This window comes from Myotis lucifugus, unplaced genomic scaffold (assembly GCF_000147115.1).
Source record: "Myotis lucifugus unplaced genomic scaffold, Myoluc2.0 scaffold_69, whole genome shotgun sequence".
NCBI lineage: Eukaryota > Metazoa > Chordata > Mammalia > Chiroptera > Vespertilionidae > Myotis > Myotis lucifugus.
The window spans coordinates 3,352,087-3,375,442 of record NW_005871117.1 but is presented as its reverse complement, the minus strand read 5'-3'; the positions used below and the strand labels follow the sequence as shown (position 1 = coordinate 3,375,442).

Sequence of the window (23,356 nt, the reverse complement as noted above, 5' to 3'; positions counted from 1 at the left end):
GCCGAACCAGCTGCTGATTTAAAAGGCTTTTATTTGTATACAGATAGTCTATTGTCTACAAAGCATTGGCTCTTACACAGTGTAATGTGTGTTGCTCTTTCTGAGCTATTAACTTGAGAGGAAAAACTTGTATTTATTAACTTATGCATGACTTGTACTCTCTGAGAATAGTTTATTGTGTTATTGCCTTTAGCTGCTTTACTGTGCATTTAGGGATTTTTCTTTTCATTTTCATCTTTAAACTCAATCAAAAGTTAAATGGTTAGATAGTAGTATTGAGATACTTTCCATTCTGAGCTTAGAAAATTTTACAGATTTCTGCATTAAAGTGGGGTTTATATTTATGATTTAACACTCTTAGATAGCTTTATATTGATACGATTGGTGAATTTCACCATTCACTATATTGAACTTTACTTCTATAATACTTAACAGTATATGTGATACAGTAAAAGGAAAATTGACATTTAAGCCTTACATAGGGATAATTTTGAAGAAGGTAAGTATGTGTATCATTTGTGGTATAATAAATACATGTGCACAGACACACAATCTGGTTAGTGTGACTTTTAATATTTCAATATTTTAAAATTTTTTGGCCATTATCACTTAGAAGATTTAAATAAAATGACAGATAAATTCTAAAATCATTAGGTAGAAAATATTTGTATCTAAGAAACCAAGAATAACATTTTAATATTAGCTTACATTTTTATATGTTTTTTAAAAAAATGATTTGAAAGAGAGAGGGAGAGGGAGAGAAACATTGATGAGAAAGAAACATTGATCAGCTGCCTTCTACACTCTCCCCACTGGGGATTGAGCCCAACCCCAGGCTTGTGCCCTGGGAATCGAACTGTCAGCATCGTGCATGGAATGATACTCAAGCAACTAAGCCACACCAGTCAGTGCTTGGTATTAGTTTTTAAACTAAAAAAAGTCTATATTCACATTCCAGAAAATTAGAAAACAGGAAATATAGATAATTAATAAAACCACTGGTAACATATTATTTTATACTCTTTCACTGTTTTGCCTTATACATATGGATTTTTTGTTTTGTTTTGTTCATAGTGTATTATTTTTTATTCTTCTTTATAAATGAAATATAATGTCAAATTTTCCCATAGTGCTTAGTCTTTATAACCATTGTTTTAATAACCCTACAGTACTCAATCTAAAGATATATCTTAATTTACTTAAGTATTCCTTGTTGTTGGATACGTTATTTTAAAAACATTTTGGCTTTCATAACTAACATGATAATGAATACTTTGTGAATATTGTTATTACCATATTTGATATTATTGCTAATAGGGTATATTCTCATAAGTGGAACTCCCAGATATGACATTTTTTATGTTCCTTAACACACACTAACAAATGATTGTCTAAAGAGAATATACCAATTTATATTTCCACCAGTAGGGTGTAAAACTATCCCATTGCAGCATTTAGCATTATATATTTTTCCTTTTTAAGTTGATCTTTAAAAAGAATTAGGGGAAAAATATGCTGATTACTAGTGAAGTTGTGTACTAGTATTTTCATATGTTTGATTTCTAATTTCAGAGTCATAATTCCATCACATATTTTTCCCAATCCAATAACATTTTTCCCCTCTATAAACACGTTAGCCTACCCACCTTGATTCAGGTACTTCGTGTGCTTTTTTAGAGACAAAGCAGTTTGTCAGTTAAACATGCACACATCACCCATATATATTTCAATGAATTTTTTTTCTCTGTGCTCAATGATGCCTTCCAAGTAATTACTCTAGAGAAGGGTTAATACATTATGTTTGTACTTCAGATTGTTATCCAAGTGTGTTGTGGAAGCATATATGGGAGAAATCTTGATAATTGTACAATATTCCAAAATTTTCTTTGAATTTAATTACTATAAAGTATATAAATATAGTATAAAGTATACTATAAAGTTTTAAATATGGTTTACCAAAAGCTTTTAAAGTCTGAGAATTCATTTTTAAATTGTGACTCTCTTTCCTCTCTAGGTTGGGAAAGAGACTGTTCAAACCACTGAGGATCAGATTTTGAAGAGAGATATGCCACCAGCATTTATTAAGTGAGTAATTAAAATAGTCTTTTGTTGCTAAGACGAATAATCCTCTTCTTAAGAAAGAAAAGTAACTATTCCAGTTATATTTTAAAATATAATACTGTGTTTAAAATTGAAATTTCAATTTTTCATCTTTTAACACTTAGGTTTCCTACTGCTGATTTTATTCATTTGTGTTAGGCATTTTAAACATTATTATTATTTTTCAAGACCACTGTATTTGATGTTTATTTTTAATTATTTTTATTTGAGAGATAGATATTTATTGTTCCACTCATTTATGCTCATTTATGTATTCATTGGTTGATTGTTGTATGTGCCCTGATTGGAGATTGAACCACAACCTTGGCATATCAGGATGATGCTCTAATCAACTGAGCTACCTGGCCAGGGCAACATAATTATTTAATAAAATCATGGCTTCTGAGTGTTGTTTTCCAGAATGAAAAGGATTCAGAAACTTTCTGATCTTAGCATGCAAATAAGCCTGAATTATATACTGAACACCTTTGCTTGGAGATAAGGGAATAAACTTAAAAACCATTATTATATTTCAATAGCATTTTAAATTTGTTATATTTACATATCACCTAATTCTCCTACAAATAATTTTCAGATATTTTGGCCTATCCTGCATAAAAGCAGAGATACTAACTTTTGATTAGTTAAAACTTCCTAGGTTCTTGCTTATATTGGCTTTGATTAATGGCTTTGTTCTAAATGGCAGTCAAGTCCTAAGTAAAAGTAAAGGTTGATGCATAACAGTTTTTATTATTTTATTTCTTTTAAAAAAGACTTAAAATTGATTTTTAGAGAAAGAGGAAGGGTGAGGGAGAGAGAGAGAAACATTGATGTGAGAGATTGATTGGGTGCCTCCTGCATGCCCCCTACCAGGGATCGAGCCCCACAACCTAGGCATGTACCCTGACTGGGAACTGAACCGGCAACCTTTTGATGTACAGGACAATGCCCAACTAACTGAGCTACACTGGCCAGGGCCCATAACAATTTTTTAAAAAAGTAGAGCCTCTGCAAGTCAATAAGAATGAGATAAGTATTCAGTTCCATAAAAGGAAGTCAGATAATATCAGTTGTTGATGAGGATGTGGAGCAATTGGAACTCCTATATACTGCTCTTGGGAATGTAAATTGGTACAGACACTTTGAGAAAGAAGTTTGGTATTAACAAAGGAGAAGATAGGAAATTCCACTCTCAGGTATGTTCCCTAGAGAAACCCATGCACACTAGGATCCATATACAAAAATATTGATATTGACAGTGTTCATGATGACCCTTTTGGTCTATCTACAGTTGAATGGATAAAAACAATCATGGTGTAGTCACAAATTGAAATATTAATCAGTAATAAAGGAATGGGAATTTTTCCCTTTAAAGTGATTGATTTTATGTTAAATTAATTTCACCTCAATTAGAATAAAAGAGTAAATGAATCTCAAAAACAATTGAGAGATATGAATGAATTATTGATAGCTATATAGATAGGTTTCATTTATTTAAAGTTCAGAAACATTGTAGAAATAAACTGGCATGTTTATTTGTTAACAGTGTCTGTTTATTTGGTAAAATGATAAAGATGAGTAAGGAAAAATGATCATAAAAGTCAGAGTAGTGGTACCTCTGGGAAGAAGAAAGAGGGATATACACAGGGAGAAGCACATAGGGGCTTCTAAAATGGTAATAATGTTCTATTTCTTGACTTATAGTGTTGAGTTGTTTTGACTTATAGTGTTGAGTTGTTTTGACTTATGGTGTTGAGTTGTTTTGATTTGTAGTGTTGACTTACAGTGTTGGTGGTTGTTGTTTTTTAATAATTATTATATTATACATATGTTTTGGGCATTTTTTTCTGTATGTGTGTTATACATCACAGTTTTAAAGTGAGATGTGTTTATTTTTATCCTCCTTATGTTCTATTATTTTAATTGAAGAGATGCAAATTTTCACCCTTATGGATGTCTTCATATTTCTAACTTACTTAAGTGGGTGTTTCTACAGAACTATGTTTCTGTTAATTCTGCAAAATGTTCAGGTGTCAAAGGTACCGGAAGCATCTGTGTTTTGTAGAACCTGTTTTGTGGGAGTATCTTTTTTGGGGGGGAGGGGGGTATCTTTTTTTACTTGCTTGTATTGACCTTGGTGACCTCCAAAGTTTCTTCTAGCTCTAACCAATGTGAGCGTACGTTGGTTATGTGCCATTGCATCAGCATAGTAATAATAAGAGGAATCCTATGCTGTCAGTAAACATATTATAATTAAACTTGCATTTACCTTACCTTAAAAACACAGCCCCAGCTTGTACCCATTTGCCTATCACTCTCTGAAAGGTATAGAGCATGGTGAGAGTGTACAGGGGATTTTAATGTCAGATGGATGGTTGGACTAGATGATCCCACAGGAAGTTCTTTCAACCTTGATATTCAAGTCTGAATATCATTTGATTAGTAAATGAATTTCTTTAGTAAACTCATTACTGCTTACTCCCAGAAATATACCTGTCAATTATGTAATTTGCTCTCATAGGCTTCTTTGGGAACTTAGAAAAATTAAGGAGTGTGCCCTAATTGTGATAACATCTTTTAAAAACTAGGTAATTTTAAAACAAAACAAATTGATCACCCTTGATGGTAACTAGGACACCAACCCCTTACGCTGGTAATTTATTTTTTTATTTTCTTCTTTCTTTATTTAAAAAAAATCTTTATTATTGAGGGTATTATAGATATCCCACTTTTTCCCCTCATTGCCCCTCTCCACCCAGTTCCCACCCAGACCCAGGGAGTATCTTTTTTTGGGGGGAGGGGGGTATTTTTTTTACTTGCTTGTATTGACCTTGGTGACCTCCAAAGTTTCTTCTAGTTCTAACCAATGTGAGCGTACTTTGGTTATGTGCCATTGCATCAGCATAGTAATATTAAGAGGAATCCTATGCTGTCAGTAAACATATTATAATTAAACTTGCATTTACCTTACCTGTGTCCATAGATAATGCATATATGCACGTAAGATCTTTGGCTAATCTTTTCCTGTCCCACTCCTCCCTTCCTTCTGAGATTTGCCAGTCTGTTCCATATTTCCATGCCTCTGATTCTATTCTATTCACAAGTTTATTTTGGTCGTTAGATTTCTTATTCATTTATTTTATTTTTTGTTTATTTTGATTTATAGATTCAATTGTTGATAGATATGTATTTATTGCTTTTTTAATGTTCATATTTTTTATCTTTTTTTTTTCTTCTTCTTCCTCTTCTTAAAGAATACCCTTCAACATTTCATGTAATACTTGGTTTGGTGGTGATGAATTCCTTTAGCTTTTTATTGTCTGTGAAGCTCTTTATCTGACCTTCAATTCTAAATGATAGCTTTGCTGGGTAGAGTAATTTTGGTTGTAATAGGTCCTTGCTATTCATGACTTTGAGTATTTCTTTTTTTTTTTTACTTTGAGTATTTCTTGCCACTCCCTGCTGGCCTGCAACGTTTCTGTTGAGAAATCAGCTGACAGTTGTATAGGTTCTCCCTTGTAGGTAACTAACTGCTTTTCTCTTGCTGCTTTTAAGAGTCTCTCTTTGTCTTTAACCCTTGGCATTTTAATTATGATGTGTCTTGGTGTGGCCCTCTTTGGGTTCCTCTTGTTTGGGACTCCCTGTGCTTCATGGATTTGTAAGTATATTTCTTTCAGCAGGTAGGGGAAGTTTTCTGTCATTATTTCTTCAAATAGTTCTTTGATATCTTGCTCTCTCTCTTCTCCTTCTGGTACCCCCATAATGTGAATGTTGGTACGCTTAAAGTTGTCCCAGAGGTTCCTTATACTATCTTCATATTTTTGGATTCTTTTTTCTTTTTGCTCTTCTAATTGGGTGTTTTTTGCTTCTTCATATTCCAAATTGTTTATTTGATTTTCGGAATCCTCTACTCTACTATTGAATCCTTGTAAATTATTTTTAATTTTAGTTAGTGTATACTTAATTTCTGACTGATCCTTTTTCATGTCTGACATTGTCCTCAAACTTTTTAAACAGGGGGCCAGTTCACTGTCCCTCAGACATTCCACACATGCGCACTGCGGGCCCGGAATTTTGTATCCAGTAGTTTGTTTGCTTCCATTTCTTTCATTTCTGACATGTTTCTTTGTCTCTGCAGGCCGCATGTGGCCCGCGGGCCATAGTTTGAGGACCCCTGTCTTTGACATTCTCAGTAACATCCTTAAAAGTCTCATTAAGTCCCTTGAAGCTCTCTTTGAATCCCTTAAAGCTCTCATTGAGATTCTTGAGTAATCTTACAATTATTGTTTTGAATTTTGTATCCAGTAGTTTGTTTGCTTCCATTTTTTTCATTTCTGACATGTTTCTTTGTCTCTGCATTTTGGTTGCTTCCCTGTTTGTTTCTATATTAGGTGGAGCTGCTATGGCTCCTGGAATTGGTAGAGTGGCCCTGTGTAGTAGGTGTCCTGCAAGGCCCAATGGCTCAGCCTCCCTAGTCACCTGAGCTGGGCACTCTAGGTGCGCTCTTGTGTGGGCTGTGTGCACAGTCTTGAAGTTGAACCTTGATTGCTGTTGGTGTCACTGGAAGGAATTGATCTCCTGGCCAATTGGCTGTGAGGAGCAGCTGTGACTATAGTGGAAGAGCAGCTATGCAGGAGTCACCCCTATGGAGCAGGACTTGCTTCAGTGGGGTTTTGGTGCTCACTGAGTCTGCCCCTTGAGTATGTCGCTTGTGGATGTATAGAGTTGTAATCTGGTATGGTCTGAAGCTGTCCACTGGCTCTGGGGCCTCCTAGGAGGTGCAAAGTCAGCCACTGCCTGGGGCCACCTGGCAGGAGCTACAGAGAGGTTTGCAGATAGCTGCTACTTGTATTGGGCTTGTGAAGTGCCCAGATGAGGCCCAGTTGAGAAGCAAGGCAGGCTGGTGTTAGTGCCGGGTCTTGGGCCTTTTATTAATAATTTGGGCACCCTGATGCCAGTTGCTGCTTGCTTGAGAGATTTTAGCAAAGTTTGGAGCCTGAACCAGGATAGGTCATTCATATGGAAAAGCTGTTGCAAACAGCTTGGGTGGCGCTGCAAACAGCTTGGTTGGGGTGGGGTCTCAGGGAATCATCAGAGCAGAGTGAACAGTGTGAGCCAGCCTGATGGAAACTCAGATATGGCTGCCGGTCAGCTCTGCAATGGGGGAGGTCCTAGCACCTGAACATTAACCTCTGTAAGGACCCCCATCTGGAAAAAGCCACTCCCAAATTCCTGCTGGGATGCCAGACAATCTAGTTCCTCCCTATATGTCCCTGGGTCCCCCAAAGCCTCCCGGCGCTGGAGCTCAGAGTGATTGAGTCCGAGTAAGTTTGTGCACAGGCCTTTTAAGAGGAATACCTCGTTTCCAGCAGTCTCTGTATCACTCTGCCACAATCCCCGCTGGTTTTTACAGTCTGAAGTTATGGGTACTTCCCTTCCCAGCTCTGGGAGCCTGGGCTGGGGGTCTGGTGTGGGGCTAGGACCTCTTGCTCCTCACGGGGGGTGGGGGCCTCTGCAGCTGAGATAGCCCTCCCAATTAAAAAAATGGCACATGTGGATGTTGGACCAGCCTGTTCCGTGCCTCCTCCCCTACAAAGTTTCAGTGTGCTTTCTTTACTTCTCTAGTTGTAGGACTTCCAGTTAGCCAGCTTTCAGCAGTTCTGAATGATGGTTGTTCTGTATTTTAGTTATAATTTTGATGTGGTTGTAGGAGGCGGTGAGTACCGGTGTTTATTTATGCTGCGTTCTTGGTTCACTGGTAATTGATAATTTAAAGAAAATAATTAAACATTTATCCTGCTTTTCCAAAGGTTCCTCAAAAAATTAAAAATAAAACTACCATATAATCCAGCAATTCCACTTTTGGATATTTATCCAAAGGAAATGAAATCACTGTCTCAAAAGATATCTGCACCTCCATGTTCATTGCAGCATTATTTACAGTAGCCAAAACATGGACACAACCTAACTGTGCATCAATGAATGAATGGATAAAAATTTTATATATGTGTAACATATACACTTATATATTATTTGTATATATGTGTAATATTCAACCATATTATTCCTCAACCATAAAAATGAAGGAAACCCTGCTGTTTGCAACTACATAGGTGGACCTTCAGGGCATTATCTTAAGTGAAATCAGAGAGACACATACTGTATGATCTCATTCATTGTGGAATCTTCAAAAAAACAAAAAAACTGAAACTCATAGATACAGAAAATAGATTGGTAGATGCCAGAGGCCCAGGGTTGGGAATGGATAAAAGGGTAAAGGTGATCAGAAGGTACAGACATCTAGTTATAAGAGAGATGAGTCTTGGGAGTGTAATGTAATGTGTAATATGTGATGTGACTGTAGTTAACAGTACTGTATTTTAGATTTGAAAGTTGCTAAAGGATCTTAAAAGTTCTCATCACAAGAAAAAAATTTGTGACTACCCTGCCTTTTCTATACAGACTTTATTTCACTATAGCCTAGTAGCTCTAATTGATGGAGGGGAATTCTAACCAACAGGTGTGGAAAAAAATGACAGAAAGTCATCATTGTACAACTTCTAAGGAGACTATTGGTTTTGGTAAAGATCATTAATGGATGAAACCATTTAGATCAGTGGTTCTCAACCTTGGCTGCACATTACAATCGCCTGGGAATCTTTTTAAAATCCTGATTTCTGGGCCTCATCCTCCGGAAATTCTGTTTCTTTGTTATGGGGTGGGCCACAACATTAGTAACAAAGAAACAGAATTTCCGGAGGATAAGGCCCAGAAATCAGGATTTTAAAAAGATTCCTAGGTGATTCTGATGTGCAGCCACGGTTGAGAACCACTGATTTAGTTGCTTTAACCTTTATCATTCCATGGGGAAAACCCTGGTCTCCTTGGGAAAACATTGGAAGGGAAAATTGCATTATGATAACTGAAAAATTTAAAAATACATAACTTAGTATGCTATACTCTCCAGAGTACAAAAAACGATATGACTGGTTGTTAAACAAAGTTTGGGGCATATAAATATTCTGCAATTTAAAACATGATCATTGTTAATGCTATTCTTGTTTTTCTTTAGAATGCAAAATAAAGCAGAAAATAACTTCAGTAGATGCTGTGACTGGGAGGGGGAGGGGACAGTGAGGGGAAAACAGATGGAAACAATTAATGACATCCTTGGGATTGTTGAGTAGGACATTCTTTTGGGCTGTTTGGTTGATGTTTGGAAGTTTCCAGGGCATGATTGACTGAAGCTTCCTCTGTCATCCAGTTTCACAAGGATTTCTAAGTATATGCTTTGGCAACACTATAGAATAAAATAAGCCCTGGCCGGTTTGGCTCAGTGCATAGAGCGCCGGCCTGCAAACTGAAGGGCCCCGGGTTCGATTCTGGTCAAGGGCACATGCCCAGGTTGCAGGCTTGATCCCCAGTAGGGGGCATACAGGAGGCAGCCGATCAGTGATTCTCATATTGATGTTTCTATCTCTCTCTCCCTCTCCCTTCCTCTCTGAAATCTATAAAAAATATTAAACAATTAAAATAAGTTTTAAACATTTATTCTTAGATCAGTCTCTACTCCTAGAATGTTAGGATGTTAGGGCTGGAGAAATCAGAAGACTTATGCTCTATCGATAAATTTATACCTAAGCAATCTTATATATATTGAGATATTTTTTAGGGAAGGATATGACATTTTCAGAATTTTTGACATTTTCAGGATTTGGGGGTCCCAAAATCAAATCATGGTCTATTTGTGTGGCTAGCAATTAAGGGAATGTTTGAATGTTGGAGAATGGTTTAGTATCAGTGAATGATTATATAGCTGAGTTGTAACCGTTGACGAGGGACTTCCAGTGCTTGAGCAATTCCTTATTGTAAAAGTGAGAGCCATTTTAATATAGAGCAAGATTTGCATTGTCACAGGAAGGTTTCTTGGGGAAGCAAAAGTTGTCTGATCCCTGATTCCACTGTCAAATAGAGTTTACAATTTACTAATTTTACCCAAGATTGCATTCATAGCCATACTGTTGCTCAAAAGGTGTAGGGTTGCATGGCAATTGCCATAGAAGTTGCCTCAATCTCCAGACTCTAGGAATACTATACTATTAAAATATTGGTTAAACTTGCCCTATAAGAAGTTGTTTATTTCTTTAGAGACTGTCAGCAGGAGATTCAGCTTCTGTACTCCTATTTGCCTTTTGCTCCATTGTCGTCTATCATCATCATCAGACAACAGCAGTAATATGTCTGTGCAATTGATTGATTAATGGGCTGGACGCACTGTTTAATTAAATATTTATTGATTAATTTCTGTGTGTTTAGCATGCTAAGTGCTACATATAATAGCAGTTCTTATCCGTGTATTATGAAAGCTCACTGGTAAGACATATTACAAGTTATTTATTAATAGTAATAAAGGGCCAAAGCTTGTGAATACTTTACTTTTCTGAAAAGTAAATTGAGCATATTCAAAGTCACTTGTATAATAATATCCCTCTCATTTTTGATCTCGAGGTTTTTTCTTTTTTTTTTCTTTTAACCTTTCCTGAAGTAAAATATATCCACTGGCTTTTATTATGCTTTCTTTAGTGGAGAGAATTAGTGGAATTACAGTTATTGTGGCTGGAAATTGTGCATAATCCCAGGTACACTCATGGGGGTATGTCTCATATGTGAGTTTTATTCTTCTATGAATCATAGAGGAACAGAGGTGGAAAACTGCTGCTGTAGAGAGATTACTAAAAAGTGCTTTAAGAATGTCAAATGAAAGAACTGCAGTCTAGACTAACTTTAGAAAGAGTGCTATCATTGTAGGGAGGAACAGTAGAAAGGGGCTTCATGTAGGAAGTGGGACTTGGGACAATAGGTGTAGGGAAAAGGAAAATGCTTTGTGTGGGACAGTTGTGGGAGAAAGGAAAACACTCCTAGTGGCATGAGCCAGTCATGGGGGCCTGTGGGGGGAGGAACAGCCATGCTGGGAGCATAGGAACTAAGCTTAAATCGGTAGGTAGGTTGGGCCAGGTGATGAAGGCTCTTGGAAGCCAGGCAGAGGAATTTGGAATTGGGCAGCAGAAAAGCTTTGCAGTTTTGTTGTTGTTAATTCTCACCTGAGGATATTTTTCCATTGTTTTGTTTGTTTTTGTTTTTTTTTTTTTGTTTTTTTTTAGAGAGAGTGGAAGGGAAAGGAGGGAGAGAGAGAAAAAAAAACATAGATGTGAGAGAGACACATTGATTGGTTGCCTCTCACACATGCCTTGACCAGGGAGCCTGCAACCCATGTAGGTACTCTTAACCAGCTCTGGAACCCAAGACGCTTCTATAGGGTGTCCCAAAATTCACGCAAGAAGTAATTTTGATAGAAAACACAGGTTTATAATTAAAAATTGTAATTTTTTTATTGATTCATAAACTATACAGTATAGGGTTATGTATGGAATAGCACATCGGGTAAATGGCCTCCACGGCTTTGCTGGCACATACGCAAAGCCGTGGTCTTCATTGTCCCTGCTCCTGGGCCATAATTGGTACTTGGTAATGCTTATCAAATTGAAGGGATTGAAATCAAAGGGCAACAGATATTAGAATCTGATTCAATAAACCAAGTAAAATTAGGCTTTTATTTTTTTTTGTTGTTAATGCTCACGCAAAATTCAAATCTTGCGTGAATTTTGGACACCCTATATGTGCAGGCCGACACTCTGACCACTGAGCAACTCCAGCCAAGGGCGCTTTGCAGTTATTGAGCATTAGAATGACAAGGTGAAAATGGTTTTTCAGGAAGATTCATGGCCAAATACAGGATGAAACAGGTGCTGGTGAAGGAGAGGAGGCCGTATATCAAAACAACCAGGTTCATTTTCTGTCGGTGTGGATTTGTGTCAATTGATTCCTTACAGATAAAAAATGTTTATGGCAGACTATTTGCCTTGGAAAAATTGCTGTTGCAGTATACAGTGGAATTTTGTTATTTCTGCAGAAATGGATAAGGAAGGCAGTTCTTGGATCTCATCCAAGGGTGTTCAGTATCTGAACATATGAAAAGGCGTCACTTGTGAGGTAGTTTTGTGGTATGAACTTTTCAAAAAGGGCATAATGCTCTTTGTATTTTGGCAGGCAAATGACAGTTTCGTTTAGAACTGTGCCTCAGTGCTGCTCTGAACAGTCTGCTTGAAGCCATCAGAACTTTGATTGATTCGCCACTTGGACTATTTTTGAAAAATATTGTAATGTCTAGGCCTATTGAATAAAAGAATGTTCTTAAAATACTCCGTGAAAAGGAGTATGTACTATTGGCAAACTACATGATTCTCATTAATCATATTTTCTAGGAAATTACCTTGTTTTAACCCTTAAAACTTCCTTAGTGAAGCACAGTTACAGCATATATTTGTATGAATTTACCTTGACTGATATTCAAGTACGAAAAAGAAATTTGAAAAAGATTAAAACATGTTTATATTTAATTTAGATCTCTTTTGACTTAAACTGGTAGAACATTTTTAGAGCACCAGTCTTTATATTTAGCTTTTTCTTTGCTTATGATCATTAACGCTCAAAATAATTTGTGATGAAATTTGTATTTTTAGACACTCTTCTCTGTGAAAGTGCCCAGAATATCTTTTTTTAGAATTCATTCTTAGATCATACCCCTCAGTGCACTTTGCTTGTCTGGGCATAATGGGTGATTCTAATGTTTTTGTTTTTTCAACATGAGTTTTTTTGTGTGTGGTCCTTTTCATTGGCTATCTTAAGAGAACTTTGCCTCTTAATGTAGATAAATAAGTTTCTGTGAGACAGTCATTCAGATCTGCCAGCTGACTTGATGCATTTGTGACCTAGAGGAAGCACTCAAAACTTCGGTTAACCTTGAACTTGCCACATTAAACATACTTGGGTACTACTGTTTTTCACAGACTTTCTCAAACAAAAATGATTTGTTAAGTTTGAGTCTTCTGTATAATGAGCTCTGCGTCATTTTATTAACCTGCAGAACAGGTTGGCAGAAATTTAATCCTTAGTTTACTTTGTATACCCTTCATGATTAAGAAATAAACGGATAAAATTTTAAATATGTAATACTTTCGTTTCCATTGTATCTACAGAGTAATCAAAATCACATGATTAAAAGGACCCTAGGGGCGGGGGCAAAGAGGAGGGAGTGGGGAACATCTGTAATACTGTCAACAACAAAATAGAAAGGAACTCAAGGGCAAGGGAACTCACATTTATTGAGTAAATATCAGTGGGCCAGGTATTTATATATTTTCATTTTTGCATGCTATTCTGAGAACACCCAACTTAAAGGTATTAATATGTTACATTTTACAGATAAAAAAACTGAGATTCGACAAACTTTAACTCACCCAGAGTCGCTCAGCTTGTAAGTGGCAGGACATGTTTCTTATTGGTGGTCCCCAGGCTTCCAAGTCCATGTTCCTTCCACAGTCTGACCTTTCAAGAAGTCGTGTAGTCCACCCCTCTCTCTGCAGGCAGTACTAACGTTATGCCTAGAGGTTAACCGTTTATACTTTCCCTAAGTATTTCCAAAGAAGGAATATTACAGATATACTTAGTGATGTACTGCAGTGTCTTGCAACTCTTACACTGTAAAGAAGTTAAAATCATAACTTAAAATTTTTTAAAAATTATTAATTTGAGAGAGAGAGTGCGAGAGAGAGAGAGAGAAACATTGATTTGTTGTTCCACTCATTTATGCATTCATTGGTTGCTTGTATGTGCCCTACTGGGGATTGAACCCACAACCTTGGTGTATTAGGACGATGCTCTAACCAACTAAGCTACCCGTCCGGGGCCCAAAGTCATAACATTTTATTTTATTTTTTTAAATGATGGGGTTTTTCTTCTTTTTTTTTAAAAAAAGTATTTTTATTGATTTCAGAGAGGAAGGGAGAAAGAGAGAGAGATAATAACATCAATGATAAGAGAGAGTCTCCTGCATGCCCCCAGTGGGGATTGAGCCCACGACCCAGGCATGTGCCCTGACCAGAGATCGAACCATGACCTCCTGGTTCATAGGTCAATGCTCAACTGCTGAGCCACACCATCCAGGCCAAAGTCATAACATTTTAAAGTGAAAAGAGATTATAGAGATTATTTAATCCAACTGTTTTATTTTATAGATGAACTAGGGGCCCAGTGCACAAATTTGTGCATCTTGAAAGGAACTGTGGTCCGTGAGTTGCGGTAGGCACAGGGACGCATCTCAGCCCATCCTCTGCGCCCCCACCTGGTCCCTTCCACCATGGCCACTGGTCCCTTGTCTGCTGGCAGCCCCGCTCCTGCCGCCGCCGCCGATCCCATGTGCTGGTGCTGACGGTGCAGGCCCCACTTGCACACGCTGATGGCGCAGAGCGATTGAGGTTGGCACTGTCAGCAGGTGTGAATGGTGGCTGCTTCCCTGATCGCCCCTCAGGAGCAGGGGATGGTGGAAAAGTCCTCAGGGGTGATCGGGACTGGCTCTGGGCACCGGCAGCGGGTGTGAGCAGGGCTGTCGCTAGCAGTGGATGCGAGATGCGGCTGCCGGCCCCGATCACTCCTCAGGAACAGGGGGAGGTGGAGAAGCCCTGAGGGGTGTTTGGTGCCAGCAGCCGCCACTTGCATCCACTGACGGTGCCAAGCGATTGGGGCTGGCAGCAGGTGCAAGCGGCGGCTCCAGTGCAGGCAGCGGGTGTGAGTGCTGGGCGGGACCGCGGTGCAGAGGAGCAAAGAATTTTCAGTAACCACCAGAGGCTTGCCCCAGTGACAGCGACCAGCTCACCTGCTACACCATCCTGCCACGGCCGATGCCCGCCATGTTCCACACTCGTCTACTGGTGGTCAGCACACGTCATAGTGACTGGTTGTTTGGTTGTTCTGCCGTTTGGTCTATTTGCATATTAGAGTTTTATATATCTAAGATTGAGGTAATTGCTGCCCCAGCCTTACCCTACAAAAATGAAGAGACACTTAAATTAAACCACAATTATTTCTTTAATTATTACCTTGACATAGGTCCAGTCCCAAATTAAGGGGTTCTCAAGATTTAAATTTTTTTCACATCTATTGAAAATCTTTATTGTTCTTTCCTTTCTAGAAGCAACAAACAAACAAAACCAAAAACTTGTAAAATTAGCTCCATTTCTTGAATACTTTTTATGAGCTGGGTATTTTGCATTGTGTTATTTTATCTACTTTATCTTGGAGATGAGGAAGCTAAGACTCAGAGAAGCTCAGTAACTTGTTAAAAGTTACGCAGTACATAAATGGCAGATGTAGGATTCAAACGCTGAGCTATCTGACTCCCAGGTTGGTGCTCATTCCAGTTGCTAAGACTCTTTTTCACCTTTATTATAAGAATCTCTTCTTGCCCTGGCTGGTTTGGGTCAGTGGATGGAGCGTCGGCTTGCGGACTGAAGGGTCCCAGGTTCGATTCCGGTCAAGGGCATGTACCTTGGTTGTGGGCACATTCCCAGTAGGAGGTGTGCAGGAGGCAGCTGATTGATGTTTCTCTCTCATCAATGTTTCTGGGTCTCTATCCCTCTCCCTTCCTCTCTGTAAAAAATGAATAAAATATATTAAAAAAAAAAGAATCTCTTCTTATAACATACCTAGAGGCCCAGGGCACGAAATTTGTGCACTTGACGGGGGGGGGGGGTCCCGTCAGCCCAGCCTGCGCCCTCTCACAGTTCGGGAGCCCTTAGTGCTGCTGCGGAGGGGGAGAGGCTCCCGCCACAGCCACTGTGTTCGCCAGCTGTGAGCCCGGCTTCTGGCTCACTGACCACCAGGGAGCAGCTCCTGCATTGAATATCTGCCCCCTGGTGGTCAGTATGCGTCATAGTGACTGGTCATTCTGCCATTCGGTCTATTTGCATATTGGCCTTTTATTATATAGGATATTTCATTATTTCAAGCTTTATGTTCAGTCTTTCTTGTTTTTAAATAAATATATTTTAGCCCTAGTTGGTTTGGCTCAGTGGATAGAGCATTGGCCTGTGGATTGAAGGGTCCCAGGTTTGATTCTGGTCAAGGGCACATATCTAAGTTGTGGGCTTGGTCCCCAGTAGGGGGCATGCAGGAGGCAGCCTATCAATGATTCTCTCTCATCATTGATGTTTCTATTTCTCCACTATCCCTCTCCCTTCCTCTCTGAAATCAATAAAAATACACTTTTAAAAAACATATTTTAGGTTCTTAATTTTGCTCTGAATCCTACATGTTTGGAAACAGCTATAAGTAATTTAATAGTTTTCAGCCCTAAATATTTTTTAATTTTGATTGCAAATTCCTCTTTAACCATATGCATTATTTAGGAGTGTGTTATAAAGATTTCAAAATTATTTTTACTATCTTTTTATTGTTATACTTCTAATTTAATTGCAGTGTGCTCAAAAGGCAATAGTTGGTATAAGAGCAACTCTTGGAAATTATTTTGCAACATAATAAGTGGTCCATTATAATAAGTGTTCGCTATGTGGAAAAGAAAGTGAAATCTTTTTTGCTTTTGGGTATAGGGTTCTTTCAATATCAATTAGGTCAACATATAAATATTACTTATCAAGCTTTCATAGACTTACCATTTTGTCTGTTTGAACTCTCAGTTTATGACTGACATATATTGAAATCTATAATAATTGTAGATTTGTTAGTTTTTCATGTAATTTTCAGTTTTAAACATATTTCAAAGCAATATTATTAAGTGGTTATAAGTTTGTCATTTTCCTGGATCCTAAATTGTGTTAATTTTTTTGTTGTTTATTATTCTTTTTTTAGAATGACTGTTGATTGATGTTACCTTACTTGTATCTCCAGGTTTTTTGTTTTTTTTAATCCACATCCTAGTTTTTGGATGTGGTTTTTCCTTATAAGCAAAATATCCTTTATAAGCAAAAATATTCTCTCATTCCACTTCATTTTGTATTTAGGTATTTATACCTCTAACTCATTCATTACATTCTGTTGTAGAACAGTGATTGTCAATTTTTTTCAGCATAAAGACCTTCAAATAATAATAGTGAATTTTTTTTATTATTAGTTGATGAAGAATGTTTAAGAACAAAAGATACAACGAATTTGTAATGTTTTAAAATAGTAAATTTTTATTTTTATTAAGCACAAGAGCATCACCATACATTTGAAAAGTACTGGCATCTGTAAAACATGCTTGCTTATACGCTCCTCTGCTTCTGCTATAATAATCCTAGCATGAGGTGGAGGGAAGACCATAGTTGCCAATGGACATGTAGGTAGCAGAGTTCTCGATTGAACCTTCTTCCTTCACAGATGCCAGATTTGAACAGGAGGTGAAGGAAGTAGGAACAAAGACAGGACTAGTCATTAAGGATTTGAAGGATTCAAAGGTCGTGACTCATACTCTACCTTTCAAATAAGCTGCCTACTAAGACTTGAGGAGCATATAGCTTTGGGCAGCAGTGACACTTTAAACTCTCTCCTTCCCAGCATGCTATTTACCTTTAGGTATCTCTTGGCTCAGGCAGAATCTTGTTTTGTTTCACTGGCTGCATAATTTTCTAATGTCATCTGAAATAAAGAATTTAGTGAGCCTATATTGTTTGTGTTTGTTTTAGGTTTGTGATCTCAAATGGACATGTCCTAGCATTGCCCTTAAAGGGTTTTGACTGTTTTCAGAATGAGTCATTGTGGTTTTTAATTTTGGTTTTGGGTTTGAAAAAGCAGTCCTGTGGTATCACCGAGTTAGGACAGGGTAAGAAATTATTTGTGGATGAGGCCTGTAGGATCTTAAATCTAGGAACATGGAGTTGGAGCAGCATGTTTTGGTGTTATCACAGTGTGCACATGGAGTTGGTGCTTTGCACTTGCTGCTTGCACTAGATTAAAGTGGGTCCTGGTACTCTGTGTTCCTGACTCCCTCCTAAACACTGTAACTGCTTGTGGCCTTCACTCAGGTTTCTAGATGACTAATGGCTGAGGATCCTTGACCTTTTTCAAAATGGCAACACCAGGAGCAAAGCACATTGACCAGTACTGGGATACCACAGAGTGAATTTACTTTAGCTATTTTAAAGTAAAATTTGTGCCAAAAGGCAAGTATATTAAAAAACAACACTTTATTTTTACATATCTCTCTAGTCTTTTGACATCTTCACATATATTGTTTTTATTATTTTTTAATCCCATGTATAAATACGATAAGAACTGAGGATAGAATGAATGGATTGTACTCTGTGTTCCGGTACTCCTCATAGAGGCAGGACTTCCTGTTAGAGGGAAACTGGAAAGCAGTTGCTGGAAATTTCACTAGAGCTCATTCCTCAGGTTAACAATTTAAATACTTAGTGAAGGGAGAATTTTTGAGGCTTCAGGAGTCATTTTCACTTATCAGACCTTTGGCTGATGGTAGATTCTAAATAAAGGGCAGGTTTGAAGGCCTGCCCTTCCCCTCATCCCCTGGCCTCTGCAGGCATAATATTTAGGTAGGGCCTGGACTTTAATAAAGTCATAGAGAAAAAGAGTGTCTTGAAAGAAGATGTTTATTATGCAATTAAAATGATTAAATGTAAACACTTATACACACCATCATATTTGTGACCTGTTTTGGCACTTCATTTTTTTAGAGATATGTTTTTATTGATTTCAGAGAGATGAAGGGAAAGGAAAGAGAGATAGAAACATCAATGATGAGGGAGAATCATTGATCAGCTGCCTTCTGCACTCCCCCTACTGGGGATTGAGCCCACAACCTGGGCATGTGCCCTGACTGGTAATCAAACCGTGACCTCCTGGTTCATGGGTTGATGCTCAACCACTGAGCAACACCAGCTGGGCTTGGCACTTCATTTTTAAATATGATGGGCTTTGCAAACAAATAAGTGGTCTGGGCTTCTCTTGATATCTGAGAGACCCTGCCCAGATGGGAAGGGAAGTCTCAACAAGGTTATGGAGAAAACAGGAATAGACCTTACAGTCAAGTTTGCCTGCCAAATAATTATGCCAGGCCCAGCCTGGTTAGAAATGCGGGTGCTGCCCTTGCCTGGTAGCTTAGTTGATTAGAGCATCGTCCTAGTAGGCCAACATTACAGTTTGGGTCCCCAGTCAGGGCATATATAAGAATCAACCAATGATTGCATAAATGGGTGGAACAGAAAATTGATGTTTTTCTCCCCAGCCCCTCCCCCTCCCCCTCTCTCTTTAAAACAATAAAATAAAATAAAAAGAGGTAATGGAGGTGCTGGGTTCAGTGGCTACAGTGGGGAAAGCCTCACCTTCCAGCCAATTGTGTTCTCTTTCTTCTTCTGCCTGTTTACTTCCAGTCTCCCAGGTGTTGTCTGTGCCTTGTGTGTAGGATATGCTTGTGGCCTAACCATCTCTCTTGAAATGACAGGTCCCAAGATGTAAACTCCTGCTGCTTTGAGTGTGCTCCAGGGAACCTGATGTCCATGAAATCAGATTTTCAGGTGTTCTATTCCATAGTACTCCAGTCTTTCGCTAACAGAATGGTTTTTGGTGGGTTTTTTTTTGGTGTTTTTTTGGTGTGTGAGATAGTATTTATAACCCAAATGTCTATACTGTCTAAGGTTAGGTTTTATAAATACAGGGAATTTGATATAGGATAGTTACTCCCACCCCCAACATGTTTTGGGGGGTGGGGTGAAAGTATTAACTTGTTGACTGTTTCAGAAAGCTTTTCAGATTTATTGATTGATTAATTAATCCTCATCTGAGGATATTTTTTCCATTGATTTTCAGGGAGAGTGGAAAAGAGAGAGAAAGAGAGAAACATTGATGTGAGAGAAATACATTGATTGGTTGCCTCCTGCATGCGCCCCGACCAGGGGCCAGGCTGCGGAGGAGCCTGCAACCCAGGTACGTGCTCTTGACCGGAATCGAACCTGGGACCCTTTGGTCCACAGGCTGATGCTCTATCCACTGAGCCAAACCAGCTAGGGCAGCTTTTCAGATTTAAATTATGGAGCAGTATATATCTAAATAGGTCCATGAGACTGTCTCCTTTATATTATCTTGTCCAAAGCTCTCTCCTTTCTTTGACTAAATCAATGAGCTGGGATATGTTGATTGATATTTACAGAAGCAGACTGAGATAGTTTGGCTTCAAGGTGAGTTACCTGTATATTGCAATAGTAGACTGTCCTCCTTTGTTAAGCCAGGACCTTTACTATGTATATGTTACTTTTTTATAGAAAGGACTCTTGTGTTGGGGGCGAAGGTGGGACGGAGGGAGGGAGCAGTGGGGGAGGAGGTGGGAGGGGAGAGAAAGAGAGAAAGAATATTATTCCATTGGAAAAATAACTCGAAGAGATGCTGTGAAGAGAATCATGTTTATAAGTAGGTCTGAGCTTCTGAGGGCAGGAGCAGTGCTGTCTTCACCTTCTCCATCACAGCTTTCCTAAGCTTTCAGGTAAAAATGACTACTCCCACTTTTATGTTCCTTCAACACATGCTGAATCTACTTCTGAATACTAATTTGTATTTGTTTACATGTATGTCTCTGCCTAAGATGGTAACCCCTTAAAAAAAAATCTATTTCCAGGACTCATAACATGTAGTATTGTGCTCAATATGTTAGATGAACAAATATAGGAAAGGATTAAACTAAATGAATTTAAAATAAGTAACCTACAAACTAGGAGGTCACAGTTGGATTCCCTGTCAGGCCATATGCCCAGGTTGTGGGCTCAATCCCCAGTGTGGGGCATGCAGGAGGTGGCCGATCAATGATTCTCTCTCATCATTGATGTTTCTCTCTCTCTCTCCCTCTCCCTTACTCTCTGAAATCAGTACAAATATATTTTAAAAAAAGATCTGGCTACTTCTTCTGACCTTCTCCTTTTAGAATAAAATGACTTGTGGCAATCAATCTTTATCATCTGTGGATTTGTTTTTCCCCTTATTTTTCTTAAATAAAAAATTCAGCATAAGGTTGTTTTTTGATTGGTGATCATTGAAGTCACATGGAACTGCATTTGGAACCTTTACATCTCTTAAATTGTATCAAGTTATATCATGTGGTAATTCTTGGAAGAATGGATTAGTGGATTATGAGTGAACATATTTTGGGTCCCATGAGGCTGTCTTTGGTTCATTGATCTAAACCATAAGAATTTTCTATTAATTTTGGTTGAAGATTCAAAGGCAGAGGGAAGCCTTAACCTGTTAGTTGATTGATTTAAAATATCACTATTATTAATATATAGTCAAGATATATAATTATTTAGGAAACAGATCTTAGCCCTGCTGTCAGTCTCTAAAATGATTTTTAAAAATTCAGATTTGTGTTAAAAAGTAGAATATCACTCTAAGAAGTGAGACAGCTTTAGTGTTTATATACAATCTCATTTTCCACAGACAACACAGACTCCTTCCTGTTTCTGACTACTGGTTAGTCATGGTGGGATTTGTTTGGCTTTTATGAATGCCATTAAATTTTAATATACAGATCAGATGTCTTATTATAGGGGAAAATGGTGCAGTGTCTATTTTGGCCCTATCATTTTACCACACAAGGGAACCATTAGAGGAGAATCACATTGATTCCTGCAAAGCTTTCATCTTTCTTTGTTGTTTCCTTTCTCTATGATGACTACTTATTTTTTGTTTTTCCTCAAATTTGAAACACTTATGCAGTAACTGGATCCTTACAAATAGGTGTAGTGCAACAGTTGCATTCTATGATGCTTATGTTTGCTATAATTTCATCAAGATTCCTGTTACCTGGAAATAAAATCAAGTTTGTTCCTTTTTAAAGTTATTTTCTATGGGCCAGGTGATTTCATGATTGCCTGTAACTGTTGAAAATTCACTCTTTCATTTAAGTATTTATTGAGCATTTATTATGTGTCAGGCATTGTAGTCTATGAACACATTAAGGAACAAGATAGACAAGGTCCTTGCCCTGCTGAACTTATAGTCTTGTGGGAGATAGTGAAAATTAAACTGAGGGTATGATATGTCTCGTGAGAGCACATACGAGAGGTACTCATAGATTTAGGATAGTTTCCTCAAGTATGAGGCCTTTAAAAGTGGAGTCTAAAAGAACAAGTCGGGGTTAGTCAAGTAAGAGAGGGGAGAGAGGTGTTTCAGTTGGAATGGCTATTAGAAAACCTGAAGCTGCCCTGACCGGTTTGGCTCAGTGGATAGAGTGTCGGCCTGGGGACTGAAAGGTCCCAGGTTCGATTCCGGTCAAGGGCATGTACCTTAGTTGCGGGCACATTCCCAGTAGGGGGTGTGCAGGAGGCAGCTGGTCGATATTTCTCTCTCATCGATGTTTCTAACTCTCTAACCCTTTCTCTTCCTCTCTGTAAAAAATCAATAAAATATGTTAAAAAATGATTTAAAAAAAAAAAAAAAAAGAAAACCTGAAGCAACAGATAAGTGCTCTCCAGCTAGTGGTCTTTAGTGAGTGGTTGGCTATTCTTAAAGGACTTTTGAAATGCTTCTCTGGGATATTTTAAAGTTTTCATTTAAACGTTTTTAAATCATAACTTTAGTTATAAAACATATATTTTCTGCCATATTGTATACTATATACATGTGTTAAAAATGTTTTCATGTAAATTTCGCTCATTAATTTATGGAAAACATCTGCCGTAATCATTGTCGAAGCCAGTCCTCAAATGCCAAACCAAATTTACTTTTTTAAACTTTATTTTTTTAAAAGTTCTTGCTTCAGTCAATTATCTCTTAAAGATATTTAAAGAGTAAGGGAAAAAAGTATTTTTCTTTTTACCCACATAGTTACCACTTTGTGCTCTTTTTTTTTTCTCCCCTGTAAATCCAAATTTCCATCTGGCATACTTTTTCTTCTTCCTAAACATTTCTTATAGTTCAAGTCTGCTAGTGATGAATTCTTCCAGCTTTTGTATATCTGAAAAAATTTTTATTTCACATTAAACTTTGAAATATATTTTCTTTGGGTATAGATTTTGACAGATTTCCTTTTTCTTGAGTACTTTGCTGGCTTGCATTATTTTCAAAGAGAAGTTTGTTGTTATTCTTATCTTCATTGCTTAATGCAGCAATTTTCAACCTTTTTTTAAATCTTGTGGCACACATAAATTAATTACTAAAATCCTGTGGCACACCAAAAAAGATATATTTTATTTTTGCTGATCTGACAAAAAAATAGGTATAATTTTGATTCATTCACACCAGATTCATTCACACCAGATGGCAGTTGTGTTGCTGTTTTTTTTTTTTTTGTTTTTTTTTTTTTTGAAATCTAAGGGAAAAGAGGTTAGTGCCCCTGACTAAATAGTCAGGTACTGCA

General features: G+C 37.8%; 1 protein-coding gene across 1 annotated transcript in view; it reads left to right on the top strand.

Moving 5' to 3' along the window:
• The window catches only part of VCL (vinculin), a 110,471-nt gene that overhangs the window by 39,668 nt on the left and 47,447 nt on the right, over positions 1-23,356 (top strand). The window contains exon 2 of the mRNA XM_006090237.3: positions 2,015-2,085. Within this exon, the coding sequence (XP_006090299.1) occupies positions 2,015-2,085 (71 nt within the window). The remainder of the gene's footprint in view (positions 1-2,014; positions 2,086-23,356) is intronic.